This window comes from Neolamprologus brichardi, chromosome 7 (assembly GCF_056152115.1).
Source record: "Neolamprologus brichardi isolate AB-2024 chromosome 7, ASM5615211v1, whole genome shotgun sequence".
Lineage (NCBI taxonomy): Eukaryota > Metazoa > Chordata > Actinopteri > Cichliformes > Cichlidae > Neolamprologus > Neolamprologus brichardi.
The window spans coordinates 6,307,469-6,321,997 of NC_142110.1; the positions used below are offsets into that span (position 1 = coordinate 6,307,469).

General features: G+C 40.3%; 1 protein-coding gene across 2 annotated transcripts in view; it reads right to left on the reverse strand.

Annotated features, from left to right (window-relative positions):
- Positions 1-210: 210 nt before the first annotated feature.
- The window catches only part of ldlrad3 (low density lipoprotein receptor class A domain containing 3), a 103,300-nt gene continuing 88,981 nt past the window's right edge, over positions 211-14,529 (reverse strand). Inside the window, exons 5-6 of one of the 2 annotated variants that reach the window (XM_087842955.1) lie at positions 2,639-3,038; positions 211-2,080 (exon numbers count right to left, since the gene is read on the reverse strand). In XM_087842955.1, coding sequence (XP_087699081.1) covers positions 1,879-2,080; positions 2,639-3,038 — 602 coding nt within the window. In that variant the 3' untranslated portion in view covers positions 211-1,878. Of the gene's footprint in view, positions 2,081-2,638; positions 3,042-14,529 lie in introns of both variants that reach the window. The other variant, XM_006789568.3, reaches the window with a different exon arrangement.

Below are 14,529 nucleotides of genomic sequence, written 5' to 3' on the forward strand. Positions count from 1 at the left end.
CATCTAGTCCTTTTACTGAATTACTACATCTAGCTCATTATTGTGCTATTGTACTGTTACACTGTGGTATGTTGCTTTTACACTCTATCATCCAGATGATAATAACATTATTATCAACACCTGTATTTAAAAAAAAATTAATGTCATAATGACTATTGTGACAAATAAATATATAAGAATCGTATACAAAAAAGCCATACACGTAATATCTGAGTCAGAAATATTTATATTATTTCCAATGTACAGAATACAAAGGGTAAAAAGATCATCACGGTCCACTTCACAAATATGTATGAGAACAAACGAGAAATAAAACGAGAAACTGAGATATAAACTGAATCGTCGAACTGGTACAATCTGTCCTGAGAACCATTTTCCAGTTTTACAGCAATAACATGAATTCTGCTTTACCCAATAAACCTTTGCATGTTCTGATATAATAAAGTTACAGGCATAATAAATGTTCCTTTGGAGGGAAATAGGTTTATATAATGACTATCTTTGGTTTGATTGTTTTATATTTTTGCACCTGCATCATCACCGCTGCCTTTAGGCGAGAACTAAAAACGTAATTTCACTGTTACACATTCATCTCCCACTTTTAAACTCCAAGTAGCCTTCTACTTAAAATAGATAACTTTCTCTATTTTTTTACACATACGTGTGTGTGTGTGTGTGTGTATACAGTGTTGAACAAACCGCTTTAAAATGAATAAAAGAACCTTCGGATATGAATTTCGTGACTTTAATACTATTGAGGATGAATTTTCTGAATCACAAAGTTATATAAATTCATTACATTTTGGAAGACAGCGTGTTCTTAAAAGGTTGCCTGACAGCTTATTGTTGAATACCACAAACAAAGAAGGCACTAGCATAAAATAAGGCCTCAACACAATTCTTTGTATTTTCTATTTCTTTGTGTTTACATAAAATACTTACAGGCCTTCAGATATAAATGCATTACCAGCAGGGTGGTTCTTTTGCTTAGAGGAATTATTTATAAAACTTAATACTTACATAACTTCTGCTCTTCTAACTATATAACTTATATAATCTATATAATTTCTAACTCTGGTCCTCTTCACATTTTCAGCTGGAATTTAACCAAATGACAAGAAACAGTGAACGAACAAATACTGAAAGGAAAGAAACAACCTCCACTCATCTTTAACAAATATCTATAAAATCCTATTAAAGAATCTGAAACTGTTAATATTTATCACTAGCCATATTATTAGTTCATGTTTCACATCAGCACTTCAATCGGATAAAAACTCTCTCTCACTGAGCCGCTCCCGTTTCCCACAGCTCCATGGGATTCTGTTACGTCTCTGAAATCTTCTCAGCAGGATAGATTTGATCTATTATTAGAGTATTTTGCAGTTGAATCGAAAATAAAAGTCAGACGTTGTAGACACGAAATCTAAAATTGAGAGGGGAGTGTCGCAAAGTGCTGCACGACTCTGACTTCGCTCTCCAAGTGCTGCAGAAAAGTAACGCACAAAGACAAATATCACCGCTGACACACAACATTACATGTTAATGAATATGTTGATGAAATAGCTCCTACTTTAGAGATACAGTTTGTGGTCACTGGTAGGTAATATACACAGTAATTCTTCAGGGGGAGAATTCAACCAAACTAGTACAGCTGTGATCCCAGCAGGGGGCGCCAACACACAAGCTCAGTCCACCAGGGAGAGCTGTTCTTCAGTGATATGTCAGCAACAAGCTGAGGTCACTGTTCAGCCTGTCAGTCCTTGTTGAATCACCTCAAGCGGGTCTTTGCTGTGGACTGTCCTGGCATCATGCTGCCCTGCAGCCTGGTCCTTGAGTCCTGCAGTCTTTAAGGTCTATCAGTCTCCACTAAAGTAGCTACAGCTGGGCCGACCCCTCTCCGGAGCAATTGCTCGGCCGCGTGCCTGTGGCCACAGTTCTGGGTGTTGAGGTGCAGGGATGAGCCGCGGGGTGGCTCACGGGGTCCTGTGGGGCCTCATATTGAGGAAGCTCGCCTTCTGAAGCAAGCTCTCCATCTTGGAGGTAAGGGGGCGGAGGGAGGTCAAACCAAGGAGGTCGACTAAAGAGAGACAGAAGAAACATTACACTGGGTTGTACAATCGTTTCTGTGCCAGCGATTAAGATCAAAACAGGATGTATTCTCCCATCTGAGAATATAATGAAGTTAAGGACTATTTTGAACTGAATTTTCACCTTTTCTCATTTAGTTTCCATTAATATGAATAATTATGCAATCATTTAGTTTTTTTCCACCCTTTGAAGCAAGAACACTGAGTGTCTGTTAAAAGAAAGCAAACTTCCTTCTTTTTATCAGGATCTCATTACTATTATTTTGCCATTTTAACAAATGTTCTCTTTTTTGGAGCTAATATCTGAGCAGGAACATTTGTGTTTAATAATAAATGAGTACACAACAGTTACACGATTGTTCATTGCAAATAACATAAAAGCACCCGTGGGAAGCATGCTGACAGATTTCTGATTGCAAGCAGATCATAGTTTGATAGAACAGCACATTTGCTATTTCTTTTCATTTTGCTTTTTGGATCAGACTTAGGTTACAGTGTGAAAATGTGGAAATATGTATACAGACACTAGAACTACTTGTTCATCTCACCTGACATCTAGAACAGCTTGTGAGTATGATGGAGGGGAATCCATGGAAGGTGCTGAGGGATACAGGGTCCCAGACAGTAGCTGCAGAGCTCGAGGTGTTGAGCTGTATTGACCGGCTGTGGTGGGTGAGCCAGGGGAGAGTGCCGGACCTGCAGTATGTAAGTGGCCTCGGTCCAAGATGACCAGACGGGACAGCAGCAGGGGCTGGTGATGGTGGTGGGTATGTGAACTTCCTCGTACGCCTCTGGGCAGCAGGACGCTGCGTTTTCTCTGGTGATGGAGAACCAAAGCCAGCAAGGCTACCACAAGGACAAAGATGACGGTGCTGCCGATGACGGCGTAGGTGATGCTAGGGTAGTAACGCAGGCGATAGTCCAGTGTCACAAAGTCCTGGCCAGGAGCTTCTGTGCAAGAGAGGAAGGAAAGGAAGAGCAAACTAAGGATGCATAATGTAGGTGGATGAGAAAAAAAAGGATTAGTGGTGCTGAGGGACTCAGAGGGGAATGGAGGAAGGAAGGATGTAGAGGAGGAGGAAGAGGGGAATTTAATTTAAGGAAGATGAGTTGTGGTGTTGGAGAGCCAAGGGAATGGAGAAGGGAGTAAAGGAGGCAGGCATGAATATCAAGCAGTAAATTGTTTTTAGGTTCATTTGGAAATGTATTCTATGTGATTCAACAGCGGCAGCCTCTCCTGGAGATGAGTGTGCTAAGCAATAAGCATAAAGCAGTCAAACTCTAAGAGCTCCCAGAGACAAAGAGAACAAATCAACCATGGTGCACCAGAGCAGAGGCTACTTCTAAAGCCTGGTTCATAAACAGGGACTCTTTAGTATGACAGAAAAAGAAAGGAGAGGGAAGCTAAATAATTCATAGTGAGGGCAAAACAGCTTATAGCATTTTTAGATAAAATGCAACTTGAAGATGAGAGCGGGCAGCGAAACACCAGGGGCCGTCACACTTTGCCATGTTTGTCCCGGGGAGATGCAGAGTTTGCAAACTACTCAAGAGTCCAGTGAACCTAATGTTCACAACGAGAGCTGGAGCCAAACACACAAGCGCAGAGCAGCCTACCTGCTGCATGAAATGAGGAAAAGGACGACAGTAATGCTACAGGGCACTGCAGCTTATTATTTTAGATAGGATGAGGAAGGGCCGCTTAAATATTTCCGCTGACTGATATTACAGTGTGAGAATTTCAATCAGGCGTCGGGATGGGGCTCATGTAAATGGTGTTTCAGCTTACCAGATGACTGTACTGTTCTATTAAGGAGAGGCAGCAAGAGAGTGGAAAGAAATCTATTTATTACAGGGCTGCAGAAAGGATGTGCTGATGAGAAATGACTATATCTAAGTATTTTATAGTTGCTATTTCACTTCAAATTACACTAATGCTAACTAAGGCTGTGGATATCAAACCTCAAAGTTACTTACTTTCCTCGTTCTCTGCTCAAGGTTTCCATTTGCTACTTAAAAGGCCATGTGCATTAAAGCCTAGGAAACTAACTTCTTCGTCCACAAGCCATCATGCAGACAGTTGAGGCTATTGCCCAGATAGCTTGCCAGGAAATGACCATTACAAGACATCTTAAGGTCAAATCAATAGTCTGAAAGTGCTTCTATCTGTAAGGATTAGATCCCCAGAAAGTGCAAGGTAAGGCAAGCCTTTTTGGAGCTTTTTGAAGTATTCCATGCTTATACAGACTTACAGGCTCTTGAGGGATATTGTGTTTAGTACAGAGTAGAGATCTTCTCTGCATTTATGAGGCAGAGGTACAAAGACCCAGAGAACAGAACCACGAAAAGCTCAAAGTCAACTAACGTGAGTCTTTCATAGTGATTATTATACCGGCTAAGATGCTTATGAAATGGAAGTCCACGTTCTGATTTCATCTGCATCAATTTATACACTGCTAATATGCAAAGAAACAGGAACATATGTAAACCATTGGACTAACAGATGAAAGCTCTCCAGTTCAATCCCAGGAGGATCTGCTACATCAAATATGTGGTGCTCCCTGCTGTGGTAACCTCTGGTGAATAAGTGAGCAGCTGAAAGTAAGGACGGGAATTCAAATCATGCTACGATTCCAATGTGTACACAAAGGGAAATTTCTACATTTTTGGAGAGGGGACAGCTTGAAGCAGCAAAAACTTAGAGCCTGACAGATATTTAAGGAACCTGAAGGACATTTTTCAGGATTTTTAAGGCTGATATTGATACTGTACAGTTTAAAAACTTCATATTCAGAAACACTGGATGATATTTGTATATTATATTTTATCAGTTAACATTTGGAGTTTGTATTTGTTTGTTATTATTTTTTAACATTTATTTATTGGTTTTAACCGGTTTTACATGGTACATCGTGAGCATTAAAAAAATAAAAAAATAAAGTAAAAAAACAAAAAAACAAAACCACAACAACAACAGAAACAACATAGTAATAGAAACAAAAACAAAGCAAACCATAACAAAAAGGGAAGGACAGATATAAAAATCAAGAGTTTCAGGCTGTTAAGTCCACAGTGTATACGTTGCAGTTCTCCAGAATATTGTAGAATTTTGACCATATAGCCCAAAACTTGTCCAATTTATTTCTTAATGTACAAGTTATTTTCTCCATAGATAGTATAGATGTCAGTCCATTAAGCCATTGAGATAGTCCACATATTTTTTGATTTTTCCAACACATAGCAATACAGCGCTTGGCTTCCAAAAGTCCAATCGTTAACAGAGCTCTATTGTTTGCAGCAGGTACAAAATTACTCGGGTATATATTTAAAATAAATATTTTAGGATAAAGTGGAATCACATAACCAATAATTTGACTCAACAGATTTATTACCTTTTCCCAAAAGATTTTCACATGTGGACACTCCCATTAAAGTGAAATAAAGTGCCCCTGTCCACTCCACACTTAATACAGGTGTCTGGGATGTTTGAATTAAAATGATGCATTTTTGACGGAGTAAGATATTGTCTTGTTAACCATTTATATTGAAGTAGTCGAGATTGCACATGTATTTCTTTATTTAATCATTTACACGCATATTGGCCGATATTAACTATCTGTATCTGCTGTTATAATGCTGAAAAATGAAATTTTATTTAATTTAAAAAGTAAGGAAGAAACGTAAAAGTTCTGATGTTCCAGTCTCTGCAAACAATTTTACAACAATTTTCTTGTATGTTTTAATATAGGACCCAAAACAGGAGACATTTAACTTCTATACTAGATCTGAATGTAAACTAAGCCTACTATTGAATTGTGTTTTTACTCTTAGACTGCTGAACACAACCAAAGCTGCAGCTGTAAGAATAAAAACTAAAAATGCCTTTTAAGCATTAATTTAATAAAATACTAAATTATGATCCATCACAGTCCTTATCTTAAAGACAGAGCTGTGACACTGATAAATCTGTTACTTATGTAACTTATACAGTCTGCCTTTCCCCCCCCCAAAAAGCATTGAATAGGCTGGACTTGATCAAAGTAGCAGCTCTGTTCCAGTTCCAGTAATTGTGATTGGTCAAATGGTGCCAGCACCACCCCTTTCATGTGAACACTCAGAAGAAACCCTTATGAAATTAGGCTTCATAATAACTTAATAATAATAAAACAGTTTTCTGTGACTGCTTATCCTGATTCCTAATGTTAGGGTCAGTAAACCCAGATAATGCAAAGAAACCCAGAGTGTAATGAAATCACCTCATAGAACAAAGCGCTAGCTGCCTCAGCACATGGACACAATAAGTTTTGACTGATTGAAAGCAAGTACAAATCATCACTGTGCAACACACAATAAAGCATAACCATATGAGAAACATTTTTTTTTACAACCAAATTTTATTCTGATTTAACTGCTACGTACCATTAAGATATATTTATGCCTCTAATCAGAAGAATTGTTTGTTTTGTCAAACCAGCAACCTTCTGTCAAGACAGAAGATGGTTTTCAGCTTCAATTCTCTCTCTTCCAGACACCAAGCTGCAGGTTTCCTCTGCCTACCTGACCTTGAAGGCCCAGGGGAACCTCTGCAGTGTGTGCATGTTTGTAAGTGTGCTCACACATACTGCTGAATTCCCATCAACCAGCCTGGCATACAGCCTATTTGTGAACCAGCGTGTATAGTCAGGGGCCCCATGCCTTAATTAAATCTAATCTAATTCAGATGCTCCACCCGCCTGCTACCCAACCAGACACCAGCAACTAAAACAAGCCCCCTCGACCCCTCCCTTGTGATTTTTAAATTGGCCAGTCCTTCACGCTACCAATTAATTATGAACTGGACTCAGTAGAGAAAGGCAAAAACAAAGAAGAATCATTTCCATAATTACCTATTTAAAAAAAAAAAAAAGGCGCAAATAAAGAGATCCCACGACTGCCAAACTATGCTGCCTATCAGGTTTCAGAGCAGCCTTCTGGGAGCAGAAAGATACATACACAAAAGAAACTCATATTGCTGTAACATTAACAATGGGAGCCTATTTGGTGCATTAGCGGCAGAGGTCTGAAAGGCTGTTCAAATCACACAGGAGATAAAAAGACAGGGAGAAAAGAGGGTGAAGCAGAGACCCTCTCTGTCAGGGGGAGAGAGAGGGGGATAGATCCTGTGTGGCAGCCCCCCCACCTCCCACCCCATACTGTGTGTGTGATTGAGCGCTGCTGCCTATTCTGTATGGTTTAGTTGAAGTTACGGTACAAAGAATGGTGTCATCATCGCATGCAGAGATAGGTGAGCAGGTCTCACCATCAAAATGGAATTTTTGATAAGCTCTGTAATGATGCTGGAGCAACACGATACAGCACTTCAATAAATATCTATAGTCAGTGCAACACGCTGGATCTGAAACCAAATTATTTGTAAAAATATTCTAATAAATGATATAAAATGAGACACAAGGTCATTATTTACATCAATAAAAGCATCTTGTCTGGGCTGGGCCTGTGGACGCTGCTGTGTGTTAACTTGCTGCCAGACTGAAGAGAGAGCGAGAAGGCACAGCTGGTATCTGTGCATCAATACTCCATTTATTTTTGATGACAGTAACTCTGATTCAAATAGTCCCAGTCAAACTCCCATTCTTTACAGACACACTCACAGTCACAGCACACGGGATATAATTATTTGCTTTGATCTGTAAAGCTTGCTATTATCTGCCCGTAAACCTAATTTCTGTGAGGAACAAGTTCACACATCTAGTGCAAAATCTAGTGCAGTCGTTTATTATATAGGATACTGCAAAGACTTTTGGCACCTTAGACATTCAGATTTGTAAACATCCAGTGGCATAAGGTAAAAAACTACATTATTTGTCTGTGTTTATATGTCAGGTTGGGTCTTACACTTCACCTCTCTGGGAACTCCCAGGCCCTCCAAAGGCCTATCTCCCCTCACCACACTCCCTGCCGGTAACTGATGCCCTCAGGGGTCGGTGCATTGGTGCGTTGGTGTCCGGGGCTGGGCGCTCAGGTATGTATCAGCTCACTCCCGGTGATTACTTGGCAGGGCCTGGTGCCTGTTGCATGGTCAGGCCTCTTCTAGGGCAAAGGGGGCCCTCGGGCCTCTGGCTCAGTTCACTCTGGCACAGCTGTCTGCCGGCAGGGCGGGCGGGCACGCCACTGCAGCCCCCTCTGGCTTCTGCTCCATGGCTACTGGGTGACCCCTCATCTGGGGCTCTCCTCAGCTCTTCCCAGGAGGGTGGCACGGATGCCCCTCCGGTGGTCCTCCTTGGGCTCTCGCACTCTGGGGCCTCTGGATGTCTGGAGCCTGGATCTCCTCCATGCCTGCTTCATGCCCTGAGGGACAGGGCTATGGCTCTCTACATCCTCTAGCAGACCGTTACAGGGGGAAACCTTTTGAATACAAGTGCGCTGATCCACACAGGTGTGCACACGGGTGTTCACTGTTCATACACATAAACTACACCTCTATTGGCTGCAATTTCCAAGCACATTGTGCGCTGTCGGTCCTGCTTGCTACACAACAACATTCAATATTTAGTATTTACTGCTGTTTACACTTAGCTAGATTAACGTGATGGTGTTGTGTTTAGTATGTTGCTCTGTTTTTTTGCTTGTTTCCTCTTCTTTCTTCTCAACAGGTGATCCAGGAGATTTTTTTTCTCTTCTTTCTCTTTTTAAGTGCCCTTTCTCACTGTCCCTCTTCCCTTCTGTTTTTCTTTTCCTTCATCTATCTTTCTCCCTTTCCTATCCCCCAGTCATGTCCGTCCCGTCTGTAACAACTGAAAATAAAATAAAATAAATAATAACAACAAAGGTCGATCAAATGGACCAATACGGCAAGGCCGTGATGATCCATTTGGCAAAGTAAATCCATTGGGTATCCTTGTTGGTGTTCAGACAACAATTCTGACGGCTAAAGAACCAAATGGGACAGGCAAAAAACTACCAGGAACTCCTGGGAACTGATGTAAAGTTCACATTTCTGGCAGTTTGAGGTAGCTTAACCGTGCCGAATGAATTCTTCAACATGACTAAAACTACAGTCGTATAGTCCTGCAATCCCATCAACTCCATCATCACTGCATCACTCTTTGATTACTAAAAGACACACAATCAACAGAGATAGTAAACCTGCATAACTACAAGACCACTGAAAACCCTGTGAAAGTGAACCAGGAGGACTGCTACCGTTTTAAAGACACAGGTTGGTTTCACCAAACACTGATACTACAATTTCTGCAACTTGTTAATTGATGAATAAAACATGTCCTCATAGTAGCAATCGCAACACATTTCTTTCTTTACTCGTCGTGAATGTCCTATTATAATACCTTCTCCAATAGCTTTGTCAGGGAACTCTAGCAGGACATTCCATTTGACCTAAATGTCATGATCAAAGCTCAACATCAAAGATCACTACAAGCTTTCCTGTCTTGTCAAACTAGACACGAAAGGCTTGAATACTTTCGTGCTGTTGAGCAACAGCAAAGCCGCTTGGCCACGTTTGACTTCATGATTCCAAAGTGAAAGGATTTCTCGTCTTATTTAATTGACAACCATTACAAAAACTACACTTTTTAAAATCCTGCTTTTTCACAATTTACAAAGTTGGAGCTTATGAGTGATTTCCAACCAGGAGTACTAACCCACAAAGTAATTCTATAACTGTCAATGGTTTTAACAAAATAATTGGCTACAATGAAATAATATTACAAAAAAACAACAACACCATACTGAGTGGATAATTGGTTAGGATAAAAATGGTAAAAGTAATAAGTGCATTGTAGTATATTTACTCAGAATAATCCCCTTCATATGGCAGCATGTTGAAAGGGGCTGCACTGTTGTTCTGCATTAATACCCTCTCTCTGCAGTGCTCCCAGCGCCACTGGCACCTCTTACACTGCATCGACACTGCATTTATAAACTCGTAAAGCTTCCATATGTGGAGGCTTGGGGAGAGGGGCGAGGTGTAGCCTTTCAAATAAGCCCCTCTAATCACATCAGAGTGCCTTCTCCCCACATCTCTCCACCTCACACTCCCCTCTCGCCTACACTCCACTACCTCTAGTGCCTTTTGTTTTCCCATCTTTTTCTTCTTGTCTATTGTCTGCCTCCCCCTGCATGGTGCTCCCTCCTCTCCTCTTCTCTTTACTTGGTGTTTTCTTGCTGGTCATGCTGGTAATTTACTGTCATGGATATTTAATGTACTTGGCCATTCTGATACAGAATAAATTAAGCAAAATTGTTATAAATAGCTAAAGGGATCATTTAAAAAAAAGAAAAACAAACAAACAAACAACCCCCCCCATACACCTCCCATCCTTATCTCACTTTTTCTCTCCATATTTTTACTACTTACTTTTCAGCAGTTCATTATATCCCACCTCTATTGATCTTATTACCTCTGCATGAGAGAGAAGATTTAAAGGAGCACACAGAGGTCACAGGCGGTTGTTAAAAGAGGACACAGAAAGAAACATGTCCAAAAGGGAGAGGGAAGAGAGAGTGTCTTTTGAAGTTTTATGCACACAACCTTGCCAAACTGAACTCCACCTAAAATCTATTAAATGAGATAGAGTCACACAGACCCCCTGCTGTATGCCTTCAGTACCAGGAACACTCTCCTTTTGTCTGCATTTCTTTGTGTCATCCTTTCTAAACCTTGCTAACAGTTTTTAGTTTTTGACATCTTCCCTTTTTCCTATTTTTGCGTGAATTAGAAAGGACTAAAACAAGAATGGGAGCTGTCAGGAATTCAGCCTTGATCAAGCGAGGTCTTACTAGGTAAAAATAGCTAAATGATAGGCTTGCACTCAAACGGTGCAATTCTTAACTGGTACCTTTTATTTAAAACAACAATTTGGCCGATAGCTCATACTATTTTTTTCCTGATTTCATTTTTGTTCTTGACATTTTCCTACTCTGTATCATAAAAAAAGACATCTTGAGTCTGAAAATTACAGTTTGACAGAATTTCAGGTCGTCGAACTTTATTCCATGATTTACTGAAACGTGCAAAAGTAAATGGAAATATAGTATACAAGACAAAAAACGAAGTTGTACAAATCTAATAAGCTTAAGAACCTTAATTTGTCAGCACAACCTAAACTTTCTAATGTAAGCTTTCTTGTAATTTCTTTAAGCAGGCTTCATGAATAGTTCTCCAGGCTTCTCATAGGACATTCAAAGCTCTTCTTTGGATGTCTGCTGCTTTTTGTTCTGCTGTCTGTCGAGCCACACTGCTTCAGTAATGTTGAGGTCCAGACTCTGGGGAGGCCAATCCATGACTGATAGTGTTTTTCTATCCAGGTATGCTTTGACTGCACTGGCAGTGTGTTTGGGATCGTTGTCATTAAGAAAGATTAAGACATTGCCAATCAGACAATTTACAAATGGTATTACATCAAATTATTGGCTCAAAATCTGATGGTGCTTTTCTGTGTTGATAATTCAACAAGATCCCCAAACCATGACCGAGCCTCTACCGTGTTTTACAGATGGCTGAAGACACACACTGTTGTACCTCACTCCTGATTTTCATCGTACATACTGACAGTCGCTCTTTAAAAAAGGAGGATGACCTGGACAAGAACTATCCAATGAACAACTCAAGTTTAAAACCACAAAAATGAAAAAACATCTGGTTCCTTGAACGGAAAATACAAAGAAATTAGGTGTAGCTGAAGACTGTAGCTGACGAAACGCTGAAGATAAAGCAGTTTAGAAATAAAAAAATATAGCAACAACATGATGAATTTAGCAGAATACATTAAATACTCAGAAAGTTGATGTTTTCTGATAATATCATATCAGTACTACACAGTAAGATTTTGTTGCCTACCGATCAGACAGAACCAAACGATGTGTGTACACTAGGGATGCACCGATACCGATACTGGTATCGGGTATCGGGGCCGATACTGTAAAATGTGTGTGTACTCATACTCGTAAAAGTTAACCGATACCATGAACCGATACTAACTTATTTTATTAATCAGAGGGTGGCTTGTTATTTCTGTTGTAGTTTTTTGATTCGCCACTAGGGGGACACCCCGCGCTAAACAGGCTCAGGGTTAGGCGAGTGAGACTGGCGGCTCCAGATAAAAAAGAGAAACTGGAGGCTAGGCTAAACAAAATGTCAGCAGTGTGGACCGGAACAGCCAACTTTAACTCAGGTTTTGGAAAAGCGATGAAAAATGTCAAGAGAAAATCTACGGGCAGTTAAAATAACAGAGGCTCTGACTCATTTTATCGCTCTGGATGACCAGCCAATGCCGGTCGTGGAAAACATAGGATTGCACCGTCTTCTAAGCATACTCGAGCTGCGATATGAAATTCCCAACCGCCCATACATCAGAGAGATAATGGTGCCAAAACTTTCTGAAGAGGTAAAGACAAGCAGTGTGTGCGCGATGTCAGTCCTTGGTTTAACGGCACAGTGGACTGATGATCCACAGGCAGATGAGGAGTTTGTTCGTCAATGCCAAATACTTTCGTTATTTTGTTTGTTTGTTTACAATATGGACACTCTGCAATAATTTAAAAGTTTATTTTATTCTCAAACCTAATTTGTATTTTATTTTATTCCAAACAGAAGTGTTTATTTATTATTCTGAAAGCTCGAGACAGTGCCAATAGTTCAGTGATATTTTGTTAAATTACAATGTGGAGACTCTGCAATAATTTAACAGAAGTGCTTATTTTTCACTTGAAATTTTTTTGTGGTCATTTTTATTAAGATTTAAATTTTTATCGGCAGAGAATAAAATAAAATCTGTCTTCCAATTCATTGCATTTGTGTGTGTGTGTTTGTGTGGTAGAAGTATCGGTTTTTGTACTCTGTATCGGCAAGTACTCAGATCCAAGTATCGGTATCGTATCGGTTTGAAAAAATTGGTATCGTTGCATCCCTAGTGTACACTCATATTTTGGTCAATACTCATTGGAAAGCACTTTCTACTAAGATTCACATGATAATGTAGGACAGCCTGTAGGCAATCAGAGATTAAGCTTCGACATCAATATATGCCTTAACTGAAATTAAAAACAAAAATTCACTGAGGAACTGCCTCAAAGCACATGAGACAGAACACTGGTGAAAATATAGTACATGCCCACAAACACAGAAAACTGTATGCAGCTACTGAAGCAAAGTGAGGGCCGATGTTAGTGCACAATAGGCTATTGAGAGTGCAGTGATTAAAACAAGCTCCAAAGCACTCTTTTGTCTGTCTTTAATCAAACTACTCTGCAGATCAACGGCTGACATGCCGCTGGGTTGCTGAGATACAAGCATTTTTTTTTTTTTATGGAGCCCATTCCTTTGGCTACTTGCCAATGAATATGCTAACTAGCCACTGTCAGAATACACTTATGCGAAGATGAACGAGCAAAATAAAAATAAAAAAAAAAATCGGCCTAATAAAAGACTCCACATATCTTAATTGCCACACTTAAAACGCCTCTGAATAAAGAGAATGAAGATATTTCCTCCCTCTGGCTCATTCCTGAGGGATAAGATAGGGGCTGCACAGATGTTCTGTACTTTCCCCATGCACAGAAGACTCATTTCACATTCACAAAGTCTCAAATTTAAAAAGCGTCCAAAGTAGGGTGGGGTGGAGGCTGTGTGTGCATGGGGGATGGGTAATCATCCTCCACTTTTTGCATTCCAGGTTTGCTTCAACCCCCGAAGTGCGCCTGCCTTCAAATGCTAGAGCTGATGTAGGAAAGTCGCCGCTGTAGCCTCTATTAGATATAGTAACTTTGTCTGATGCTGATTATGGGTATGAAGTTTCTGGCTGATTTGGAATTTCTCCTGCCACCGTTGCAAAAGCAGAGTGATAAAATAAGGTGTGCAATGGATGAAATGCCTACCAACATGTAGTAGCACACTGGCGAGCAAAGGTAACAAGAGTGCACAACAACGGAGAAGAGAACCACTAGGTGTCAGGCTGTTCACATGTTTACACATGCACGGTGCAACGTTTAGTATTAGGCGGGCATCCAGAGTAAGGAGAGGGCGTGCATTGGGTTTGCAGAGTGTGACGAGGAAGGCATGCCATCTGGCTTCAAACACACCCACAAACAGATACACACACGTGGCATTAAGACCCGGTCCATTGAATACAGCGTGAACATTAGTCAGGAAAGTACATTCGTGAGCAGAACCTGCTGAAAGTTTAGCAGAAATAAAGTTCAAACATTTTCACGCGCACACCCACGTATTCACAGACAGACTGCTCTCAGATCCTCATACGAGTGAAAACAGCAGTACAAACAAAATTCCATAAATCCTTTCATCCTTGTCCAGAGCGTTTTAACTAAACCCACGACACATCGTGATAAAAAAAAAAAAATGTGGGGTGTGCAGGGAAGATACTACAAACCACAACTTCTTTGGTTCATTAATGCCTTTATT